Genomic DNA, 12,289 nt, shown 5'->3' on the forward strand with positions numbered 1-12,289 from the left:
AGTACTGTTTGATTTGTGTTATTGATTTGATACGCTTTAGTGAAGCATGAAAGATCAGCACTATTTTACAGTCTTCACCTCAATTGACTTTAATCTATCTACACCGGTCACGAGGGTTCCCTTAAATCCATAACGTGGTCTGGATATTTTATTCATCTTCAGTAGTTGAAATTTTTATCCACCAATAAGATCAAACATTCCATGCATGTTCCCATATTACAATACGATACACTGCACATGCTTATAGCACAGTATAGTAGATTCAAGTGTAAGTATACGTGTGTCTGGTACAACGAACGAATGTTGCTAAGAATACACTGCACATGCTCTTAGCACAGTATAGCGGATTCAAAGGTAAGTATACGTGTGTCTGATACAACGAACGAATGTTGCTAAGAATACACTGCACATACTCTTAGCACAGTATAGTGGATTCAAGTGTAAGTATACGTGTGTCTGGTACAACGAAATAATGTTGCTAAGAATACGTTAAATGCAGAAAAGTAAAAATAAACAATATATAGTGACTCTAGCTAGGCAAGATTTAGCTTTAGTGATTAGCTATACAAGTCAATGAGTGCTTAGTAACCCGTATTCATATGATACAGGCGGTCAATAAGCGATATTGCACGGTTGAGTTGGTGGTTATCGGGTGGCCTAGCAAGTACCCGTTTCTCATCAAATCAATAAATCATCTAATTTGCATCCATAGCGGCCAGTACGTTCAGGAAAATAGAAAACCGATTATTTCCGTTTTTTGTTCGTCAAGTTTGGTCTAAAGAATGAGGAAATATCAAAAGTATAACGGACATGTTTTAATGTTGATTATATTATTAATAGCCTGTTATATTAGACCAGCAGTTGTTACTGGAAGCCAAGAAAAGACCGACAGAGAATGTACACTGGGAGATAAAGAATGTCGAAAAACAGAAAAACCAAAACTACGATTAGCACTGCCGTACATCAATACTGTCAAGGTAAGAACTAGTTAAACTCTGTTGCTGTAAACAGTCGATCAAGTAAAACACTGAAGATATTGCAGAACCTAACCTTGGAACGTAGCCGAGAGTTTTACACAGATTACCCTTATTTAGAATTGCATGATCTTTTGCTTAAATAGATTGTTCTTCATAATGGTGGACGAAATGCTGTAAAGCTTAGCAATGTGTTACGATAAACGGAATTCCAAGGATTGCAGTACGGCTTTGAAAGCTAAGATACAAAGAAATAGATGGTTTTTAAAAACACGTAACCAAAAATGAATAGTTTTGATTTGCATGAATCTACTAAAATGAAATTCAGTTTCCTGAAATATCTATTTTCTTGATATTTGTCGTTTATGATGTCACTGAAATCACTGCCCTTGAAGAAAACTGTGCAAAGATCATTGAACCATCAGAAGGGTTGAATCAAACAAGTTAAGTGTGTTGTAAACATCGTTGGTCAACAAGGTGATTCAACTGTGTCAGTATCCATTACAAATCAGTGTTTCTAGCAACGTACTGAACAAATGGGATCGGTTCATAACATGTTCAGATTACGATGAATAACACATTTACCCAGCATATTCAGTGCAGAACCTTTATGCTTCACAATGGAACAAGGTACTGCTCAGTAATGAATGAATGAGTGATATCGTATTATCATTGGTAGGTTGGTTATGAACAACAAGTTCAATTGTCAGAAGGAAAGCTGCTCAATATAAAGACATTGAGTACGGCGCCACCAATTTTTGGTAAGACACGTCACTTTAGATAATATTGGTAATGATGATGATGATGATGAAAATGATAATAATGATGGTGATGTTAATGACAATGATGACGATGACTGATGATGATGGTGATGAAAATGACAATGATGACGATGACTGATGATGATGGTGATGAAAATGACAATGATGACGATGACTGATGATGACAATGATGGTGTTGATAGTGATGACTGATGATGATAACTGATGATGATGATAACGATGACTAATTATGATGATGGATGATGAATGATGATGGTGATGATGGCGGTGATGTGATGGTAATGACAATGATGATGATAATGATTATGTTGATGATGATGGTGTTGATAATGATGACTGATGATAACTGATGATGATGACTGATGATGAATGATGATGATTGTAATCATGATGATGATGATGTTGATAATAGTGATAATGATGTTGGTGATGATAATGGCGATGATGGCGATGGAGATGATGGCGATGATGGCGATGGAGATGATGGCGATGGCGATGATGGCGATGGAGATGATGGCGATGGAGATGATGGCGATGGCGATGGAGATGATGGCGGTGATGATGATGGCGATGATGTCGGTGATGATAATAGTAAGCACCAGAGATGATTGTATAATGGAAGATGCTTCTTACTAATAAAAGTTACCAACTGCTTAAACTTTCTCAATAGAAATCCCTGACTTTTTTACTGCCGACGAGTGTGACTTGGTTATTGAGATGGCCAAGAATAAAGGCATGTCAGACAGTCCTGTCATGGAGGATCCACGAGGCCTTCCTAATGACACTACTAAACAAGTGTTTGATGACTGGGACACTAATGATGATGGCTTCATTGATCCCGAGGAGGTAATTACAGTATTCAGCATAGAAACGTTATTGACATATAATAATAAAATATTGGTTGGTTGTCTAGGTGATATATTTACCAGGAAAAAGTGATTTGTACCTCACGACTGAAGATGTCACCAAAATGTAAGTATGATCATGATTGTCCTTCGGTACCTGGGAGGGTAATCCACACAAGTCTCCCTTATTTCAATTATATACATCTTACATGGCTAATTATTTTAACGTGTTTAACACTAGGTTTGCTGATCTTGCAATAGACAAAGATAACAATGGTAAGTAGAAAATAACTTGGTGTAATCTTACCTCTAATAGTTGGCTCACACATGCGATGTCTTCCTAACAGGAAAAATGGATTTCGAGGAGCTTCAGGCAGTAACAGTAGAAGGAATGAAGAAATACTTTGATGGTCTGAGAAACACCAAGTCACGGTTACGAAGCAGAAATACTCAGCAAACCTGGTTATGGCACGACGAGGATGAACTACTCCAGTACGAAGACCTGCTGGAAGATTATCATGATAGGTCAGTTAGTGTGAGGGGTAGGGTAGGGTGGACGAGAATGATCGGTTGGAAGATTACCATGATAGGTCAGTTAGGGTGTTCGAGGTGTGGCACTAGAGGGAAAGAAAAGACCAGGGGATGATGTGGAAACTAATTGAAAACGTCTTTTGTTTGCTTCAGGTTTTCCAAGCTCACCAAATTACCTAGTAAGATCATAGAAGACAGTGAACCACTGCAGGTAATATAGATAATCCTTAATGAGAGCAGATGTCTTATCAGACAAGTCGTTTACCTTGTTTGATGTCGTTACAGGTAGAACACTACCAACAGCATGGTCATTATCACTGTCATCATGATTCTGAGGTTATCAACACAGGCCTCCCATGTTGTACATATGGGGCGTCAGAATGCAGGTTATGTAGATATCTTACTGTCAGTATATTCCTAAACGACGTTGAAGATGGTGGAGAGTTGGCCTTCCCTGTAGCAGACAATAATACATTCAACTGGGAGGTTAGTCGTCACTTACTCATTCAATATTCATCACTTGACTTCCTATCGTCACAAAAGTTCGTTTGTTTTTTGTTCAGGTTTGGACAAAGGAATCTTTGACCAAGTGTAACCTTGCCAAACACTGCTCTGAATCAAACCTCGTTATCAAGCCAAAGAAAGGCAAAGCTATATTATTCTATAATCACCTGCTGAACCACAAGACTCGCTGGCTCAGTGCAGTCGACCCAAGAGCGTTAGTTGGCGGCTGTGACGTCAGGAAGGGAGAGAAATGGATAGCTAATGCATGGATTAATATTAACGGTGATGGGATCAATGACTTGATATCATGGAAATCAGCCGCGAATTGGATGTCGGGAAATAATAGGAATGATGAAGTGATAACTGCATTGAAACGAACAGATACTGAAGGGAATATTGACGAAGAAATTGAAAATAGATATACTCTAGAAAAGAACATACTGAGGGCTCCCACGAGTAACAAGATAGAGGGCCCTCCTAGACCGGAAGGGACACCTGACTTTAACAACGTTCAGGGACATGCTCGTGGATCGTATGATGCGATAGAAGGTATTAATATGAAGGAAGTTAAAAACGATAATACTCCACATACACAACAAGAGAATATATATACTCGTGGGACTCATGATGCTACACAAGGTATTAATATGAAGGAAGTAAAAAAGGATAATACTCCACAAACACAACAAGAGAATATATATACTCGTGGGACTCATGATGCTACACAAGGTATTAATATGAAGGAAGTTAAAAACGATAATACTCCACAAACACAACAAGAAAATGTACGATATACAAAACAATCCACACAAGAGCAAGATGAGGAGGAAGAAGGTCCAACAGGACCTATAGCACACTTAGGAAACACACCAGCACCGTTACCGTTACCATTAGAAACGGTGACTGAACCAAAACCACCAACAATGGATGACCCACCCATCCCCCCACAGGAGGGATATCGGGTACTCAGATCAATAATGCTATTAATAGATGAACTGGATCAAGTTGAGCTTGAGATCTTAGCAAGAAACTTACATTCGAAATTAAAACTGGTCTGTGTACCTTTAATAATGAATCCTATGGGAGGTATATAAGAATATGAAATAAATACTAAACCGACTCCAGCCCACCGACGGGATGTTGTACAGAACGCAACAATGAACAATGTATAGCATAAATACGTCAAATCACTAACAAGAGTAATGCATAACATGCCGGGCCACCATGCGTCATGCAGTAATATATATATATATATATATATATATATACCACTTGTAAAGACCTCTGCTTGTCGGTGAGGTACTGGTACGAGTGTGTTTAGTGACTTATTAATAGTGGCATAAGTGTTATACAAGTGTCGTCTATACATTCCTTATCAGTATAGGTTATATCGCTAGTTTGTCGCACCAATGTATTCTTGGGCTATTAACAAAATACGTCATGCTTTGTTGTTCTTTTGTTCAGTGTTATTTAACTGAGTTAACAGTCCCAGAATGCATTGCTGTGACAGTGATATAGTCTATGACATGTTTATGTCAGAATCGTGTACAAAGTTGCCGTTAATATCAAGAGAACACAAAACTAGAAAACGATTTTTTTAAATTAAGGTAGCTGCCTACTTCAGCAAAAAGTAATTAGATAACTTTTTAAGAAAGCTTTTTTACACAGCAGGGCCGAGTTGTTCAAAGCTGGATTAGCGCTAACCCAGGATTAAGTCCATAGGTCTCATTAAGAGTTAACCCAGGATTAGCACTAATCGGGCTTTGAACAACTGGGCCGAAATAGTACGCTGATTCAAAATGAAGGGATAAAAATGGTGTGTCCCGAGCTCGTTTTCGAGTAATGAGATGTTAATTTTACCATCCAAGTTTTCGAAAGAAAAATAGCGGAAACCAAAATAATTTATAACTCGAAGGTGTAGGAAGTAATTGAGTCAAAACATCTACTAGGATTTTTGACAAATAAAACTAATTGAATGAAGATTATTGAGAATAAGCACTAACATTTTGAAGCTATAACACCGCTTTGAGCTTTAACACCGCTTTGAATTTTTTTTGTGTGAAGACATGCGAATCAAACGCTGCGAAGTAGTCAGCCACATTTAGATCAATATTATATTGTTTCATACCGGAATACTAAATCTAATTGTTACATGAATTGTATAAAAAAGATGAATCAATCGAGAAATAAAAAAAGAAAGCCTGGTCTGGTCTGGTCTGGTTTATTCCTCCTATAAGGGTAATGTACTTTAAATATTACTGGATACCTTTGTTATTGCTCTGCAGGAGTGAATATTCAGCCATCAAGTGTTAATATACAAGGAAAGGAGCCTTTGTTTTAGACATTTCCATAGCAACCTGCAGCGATAGAGGGGTGAATAAAGAACAGGTCTTGTAAAGGTAAAACCACGTGGTGTATGTACGGGTAGTTTAGATACATATAACACCACAGCTGAAGTCAGTTAGTTGGTTGGTCAGTGTTTTTCGTTTGGACGTGCAATATGGACTTCACTGGATATTTGTCTGTGTTGGTCTGTTTTTTCTGTGGTGGTTTGGCTATGGAAGGACCGGAACTCATTCTACCAAAAGATTGGCATCTGCCTAGACTGGACCCAGTCAGGGTAACTAACAAACTTAATATATATCAGTAATATTACTAAGAGCACTAACTGTATATTTAGATACCATTCAAAACGATACCTTACGAGGCTTATATAGTAATAATAATCACATGGGACTGAAACTTTCTCAGGTTACTAAGCAGTCGTGATACAATGGTAGTCTACACTGACAGAGTTTAAAGAACGTAAAAAAACCCGCTACTAATAAATTTACTAGAAATTATCCAAAAGCTTTTATTAGAAAAAAATCATGTTTGAAAGTAGAAAACGGAAAAAAGTTTCTCGATTGACGTTAAAAGAAAGTAAATTAGTAGCCAGTTAAACGAGTTGTCGATTGAAAAAATGAATGAGAATATTGTAGCAGACGAGGAGCACGTGGTGACAAGAAGACCTGTCAAGTTACCTAACCAGCTGAAACAAATGCTCTTTTTAATGAATGAACTTTTGTAGTGTTAATTGTATAAATTACCAAACTGAAGATTTCCCTAAAAAAGAACATTCTTGGACGTGAAACTGTAAGAGATGCTTGATCTATTTATATCAGCATATCAGTGTAACCAGAGATAAATAGATAGAAACAAAGTGGAGTAACATACGAGGTTTGCAAGTGTATTCGATATATTTTCCATAATTCCCATGAGACTACATTGTATCATAGAAGGACAGCACTAACATGTATCGTCACTGCAGGGGCGTAGCGAGGACCTAGGAGCTGGGGGGGCACTTATCCAAAATAAGAAAAAATTTCAAATTCCCACGTGCAGATTCCAGGCTCTGACCGGGTTCGCAGTGCACAGGTAGCCCGTCCGGATAACTTCGTATAAATTCGCACTTTTGTAGGTTGTAATAATTTATTTTCCTCTTTCGTTTTGGTTTAATATGTTCTTTTTGTTGTTATTCTTTTTTCAAATTTTTTTTTTCAAAAATTTTGGGGGGGCACGTGCCCCCCCTCGCTACGCTACTGCGTCACTGTTTAATGTTTTTAATGGTTAAGTATTGTTGATGTTTCAGATTGGATACAAGCGTTATTATAGCATATTTAAAGCTACAGCCAAACAAGATAAAACACACTCAAATATAATTACCATCAGTTCTAAACCACCTATCTTTGGTAAGATTAAAACTTATTGATCATGATATCTAGTGACTTTGTTAAGTATTACCGTAAGTAATCATCCAATAGCCGATACAGTCCCCTTCCCTTCCCTTCCCTTCCCTTCTCGTCTCTTTCTTTTTTTTGTGTGTTTGTGTGTGTGAGATTGGCTTTGACATATATTTATATCACAGAAATCCCCAAGTTCTTGACGTCAGAGGAATGCGATCATCTTATCATGTACTCCAAACGTGTTGGATTCAAGCCCAGCCCGCAAATAAAAGATTCAACAGAGATTAACGAAGAGACTTCACAGAAAACTTTCGATATTTGGGATTATGATAAGGATGGTTTCATAAGTCCAAGAGAGGTATGCACTAGATATAGACTACTAGGCCCCGAGAGGGACGCAATGCACAAGGAAGGGTCACTAGGCACCAGAAGGCATAACTGGGCACTAGATGGGACTACTAGGCCCCGAGAGGGACGCAATGTCCAAGGAAGGGTCACTAGGCACCAGAAGGCACAACTGGACACTAGATGGGACTACTAGACCCCGAGAGGGACGCAATGTCCAATGAAGGGTCACTAGGCACCAGAAGGCACAACTGGGCACTAGATGGGACTACTAGGCCCCGAGTGGGACGCAATGTCCAAGGAAGGGTCACTAGGCACCAGAAGGCACAACTGGGCACTAGATGGGACTACTAGACCCCGAGAGGGACGCAATGTTCAATGAAGGGTCACTAGGCACCAGAAGGCACAACTGGGCACTAGATGGGACTACTAGACCCCGAGAGGGAAGCAATGTCCAAGGAAGGGTCACTATGCACCACAAGGCACAACTGGGCACTAGATGGGACTACTAGACCCCGAGAGGGACGCAATGTCCAATGAAGGGTCACTAGGCATCAGAAGACACAACTGGGCACTAGATGGGACTACTAGGCCCCGAGAGGGACGCAATGTCCAAGGAAGGGTCACTAGGCACCAGAAGGCACAACTGGGCACTAGATGGGACTACTAGACCCCGAGAGGGACGCAATGTTCAATGAAGGGTCACTAGGCACCAGAAGGCACAACTGGGCACTAGATGGGACTACTAGGCCCCGAGAGGAACGCAATGCACAAGGAAGCGTTACTAGGCACCAGGAGGCACAACTGGGCAATAGATGGAACTAATAGGCCCCACAAGGGACCATTGACATGATATAATCAAGATAACACTGTCAAGTGATGATTAAAGGTTGTCAATCTATTTTTTCCGTCAGATTGCCTGGCTGCCTGGTAAAGCAGATATCTACCTCACAGATGCTGATGTTTTGAAAATGTAAGCAAATCATTCAATACTCAACTGATATTTCAGTTGACATTTGATGTGTTTAGTAATAACCATGCTACGGTTCGTTTCTCAACTAAAGGTTTGATGATTTGAAGATGGATACGAATGGAGATGGTAAGTTAGTGGGGTTTACTAAATACATACTGAACATATGGATGTACATCTGTGAGCCAAAGGAGATAGGAAATAGACGGTCAAGAGCTAAACACGAATAATCCAGTCTTTAAAATGGTTTGAGTGACCTTAGTTACATTGTGCTGTTGAATGTTTTCAGGATTGATCGATTTTGAAGAGTTCCAAAAGGTAACAGTTCCAGCCATCGTGGAATACTTTGATGAGTTGAGAAGAATTCCACGCATGCGCAGTCGTAACAGCGAGCAGGCCTGGATGTTTCATGATAATCCCAAGTATCCCTTACTGGCTGACTTTCACGGAAGGTTAGTTATCACTCAATCACATATACAATACTCTGCTTTAATGATTCATAATTCAAGTCGGTATTTCTTTTTGCAGACTAGAACGTTTGACAGGATTACCCATGCATGTTATACGTCATAGCGAACCAGTACAGGTTAGTTAGCAATGAATTAACAGATGGTATCCAATCACGAGACAGATATATACCACGTGGTATATGTCATATCCAATCATCGCGAGACAGATATATACCACGTGGTATATGTCATATCCAAACGCGAGACAGATATATACCACGCGGTATATGTCATATCCAATCGCGAGGCAGATATATACCACGTGGTATATGTCATATCCAATCGCGACACAGATATATACCAATATATCCAATCACAAGACAGATATATACCACGTGGTATATGTCATATCCAATCACGAGACAGATATCTAGCACGTGATACGCCTTATTCCATCACAAGACAAGTTGCTAATTTTAATGTATGGTTTGTACGAAGGTGGTTAAATATGGCGTACATGGACACTACCACAGCCATCACGACTCAGATGATGTCAATAGTACAGTGCCTTGTTGTACTCTACATAGAGAGGAAGAGTGCCGGTTATGCAGGTGAAATCATGTAAACGATGAATGGAAGCCGTTTATTACCATGGTGTTAATTATAACTTATTTGTGTTGTAGGTACATAACTGTACTCGTGTTTCTGAACGAACCGTTAGAGGGAGGTGAAACAGCATTTCCTTTCGCTAATAACAAGACATTTGATCAAGAAGCTTTGAAGTCTGAAGGATACAAGTTGAATCTAGCGAAACACTGTCATGATGGGAACCTGTACATTAAACCCAAGAAGGGTAAAGCGATTATGTGGTACAACCATTACAGGGACGGCAATACAGGTATGCAACACTAGAATGCCTGGCTTACGTACTCTAGTACAGTCTAGTTGTTAACATGTTCTTTTGGTCAGGTTGGCTTGGTAAGCTGGATGAGAGGACATATCACGGTGGATGTGACGTCATTCAAGGAACAAAATGGATAGCAAACATGTGGTTGGACGTAATAGGAAGTTCTGGGTCCGAGGAATCATTCAAAGGATGGCTACATGCTGACGAGGGCATGGATACCCTTCTTAAAACCAAAACAGAAAAAAAGACCGAAGACGATAAACCAAAAGAAGAACTATAGATTAATAATCGCACCGCTAGCTGTGAAGTTTAATGCATCTTTGACGTCACAGTTTAAAAATGACTCGAGTGTGACGTCATTAAATGACTTTATATACATCGCCTAATAACAAAAATATGAAATGTGTTTTTGTCACTCGGTAAAGATCTATATGTTAAGTGTATGCTACATCGAGTGTATGAGCAGATTAACGGATATTCCGAGCGGGTTCCGAACTGTGTTCGTCCCGTCTCGTGTTGGGTAAAAGATCACGCGCGGATTTGATTAAAATATAGATCTAACACGACCTTCACTCGTAAAGCCTCAGTGGCCGAGCGGTTGAGATCTCGTCTAGCAAACGAGAGGTCAGTGGTTCGAGTCCCGCGAGAACCCGATGTAGCTTACACTTATATACACATAAAAAAACTTATTTATAACAGTTGTGTTTTTTTCGTAACAAAGAAGGCGTAGCCGAGTGGATCCGCACTACTTTGACAATGTGATGACGAAATTTATCGTCAATAAGAAGACAGACACCTAAAAAACGGTGTCTATTTGTTTTTTTACAATAACAAAAACGATAAAAACTTCTCATTTTTACTGATCAAAACAACCAACGGAAAGAGCACTCGCTCGTTGACGTCAGCTTTATCTGTCTGTCCTCTTATTGATGATAAAAAATAACCAATCAGCGCGCCAGAAATTCGTAAGCTATTGTAAAAATATTCTTCTCGGCTGATTAACGAGTCTATGAGCACCTACGAGGCTAGACATTAATACACGGGATAGAAGCCAAATACCATATGTAACTTTGTCGTCAATAACATTTATAACATAGCCAGGACAGAATGCGCTTTCTAATTGGTTGGATATTATAAACAAGAAATCGATTGCGTCCACGGGCATAGGTGATTTTGCATGCTGGTACGCGCTATCGTTAAAAATCGTCTTCAACCGTTTCTTTTCACTCTCTGTGACGTAAGCACGAGGAGTAGGGGAGTGCTTCTAGTCCTTCTTGGGTGCTTTCGGCGCTTCCTAAGTGCTTTATTACTGAACGAAGCAGGAAAAACGCTGTTGTCTTATTATATAGAAAGCAAAAATTAGTTATAGTTTTTGATGCTGTTTTTTTACAATTATTGTGCCAAGTTTGCTGCGCGCGCGTATGACGTCATAAACATGCTCCTATCACTAATAAAGCACAGTTCTAGCACAGACCGCGTTTACGATCCAAGCTATATAATAAGGGAAGGTATGTTTTTTTATTAGGGAGTTGAGGTTTGAGGGATTCACAGTAAACTTTTTAAAATTGGTTCTAGCCCTCCCTCTTCATGATCCTCCTATAACTTACCAAGGAAACAACTTTCGTCAAAATAAAAAGCTTTGACCCTCCAAACAAGTTTGCTGATAACCCTCCCCTCCCCAATGAAAAAAACCTTCCTTAGAAAGCATAAGAACTCTCACGCTTCTTTAGTTGTTAGCAGTCTCTCGCGTGAACAGAACTAGATATACCACGCTAAGCATTCACATACCGTTAATTGTATCTATCTCGTCAAACATTTCCATCAAATCTATTTTCTCGACGTCTGACGCGACAAAAGCCAAAACAAAGTCTCCTGTAACAAGAAAACGAGACCTTCTTATTATCCACGTCATGTATTTATAACAATGCGCACTCTCTAACGATTATTTAGTTAACAAAGCATATTACTTACACACGACGGGCAGCTCCAACCAACCTCCGTGTTTGCCAGGTCTGCTTCTGAAGGTCAGTAGACCCCTCTTACCGAGACAATCCTTGTGGTACACTTTAGTACATAGTCTACAGGTTAGTAGTAGTGGAGCTGAATCATCCTGGGTTTGATTATCTTCACAAAAGAGACAAGAGGTCTCCCATGGATCCTACGAGGTGTCAAAAATGTCAGGTGACAAGTGTGGACGGGAGGCCATTTTGCAAAGAAAACGTTGCGAATTCAAAAATATCCGGATACTAAATATCTA

The 12,289-nt window shown here is 39.5% G+C and overlaps 2 protein-coding genes across 2 annotated transcripts; both read left to right on the forward strand.

Annotated features, from left to right (window-relative positions):
* Nucleotides 1-707: 707 nt before the first annotated feature.
* LOC116293065 (transmembrane prolyl 4-hydroxylase) lies at nt 708-5,899 on the forward strand. The gene is made up of 9 exons (XM_031700459.2): nt 708-977; nt 1,654-1,735; nt 2,427-2,602; nt 2,670-2,728; nt 2,843-2,877; nt 2,949-3,126; nt 3,286-3,343; nt 3,418-3,618; nt 3,696-5,899. Exons 1-9 carry the CDS (start codon nt 783-785, stop codon nt 4,728-4,730), a joined length of 2,019 nt encoding a protein of 672 aa, XP_031556319.1. The 5' UTR covers nt 708-782; the 3' UTR covers nt 4,731-5,899.
* A 161-nt stretch (nt 5,900-6,060) lies between these two features.
* On the forward strand, nt 6,061-11,505 carry LOC116293066 (transmembrane prolyl 4-hydroxylase). The gene is made up of 10 exons (XM_031700460.2): nt 6,061-6,256; nt 7,268-7,367; nt 7,544-7,719; nt 8,621-8,679; nt 8,771-8,805; nt 8,966-9,128; nt 9,205-9,262; nt 9,624-9,736; nt 9,809-10,023; nt 10,095-11,505. Exons 1-10 carry the CDS (start codon nt 6,137-6,139, stop codon nt 10,310-10,312), a joined length of 1,257 nt encoding a protein of 418 aa, XP_031556320.1. The 5' UTR covers nt 6,061-6,136; the 3' UTR covers nt 10,313-11,505.
* Nucleotides 11,506-12,289: the final 784 nt, after the last annotated feature.

Source organism: Actinia tenebrosa, unplaced genomic scaffold (assembly GCF_029948245.1).
Source record: "Actinia tenebrosa isolate PJP-AT-01 unplaced genomic scaffold, QUT_ActTen_1.0 PGA_scaffold15__27_contigs__length_11533743, whole genome shotgun sequence".
Lineage (NCBI taxonomy): Eukaryota > Metazoa > Cnidaria > Anthozoa > Actiniaria > Actiniidae > Actinia > Actinia tenebrosa.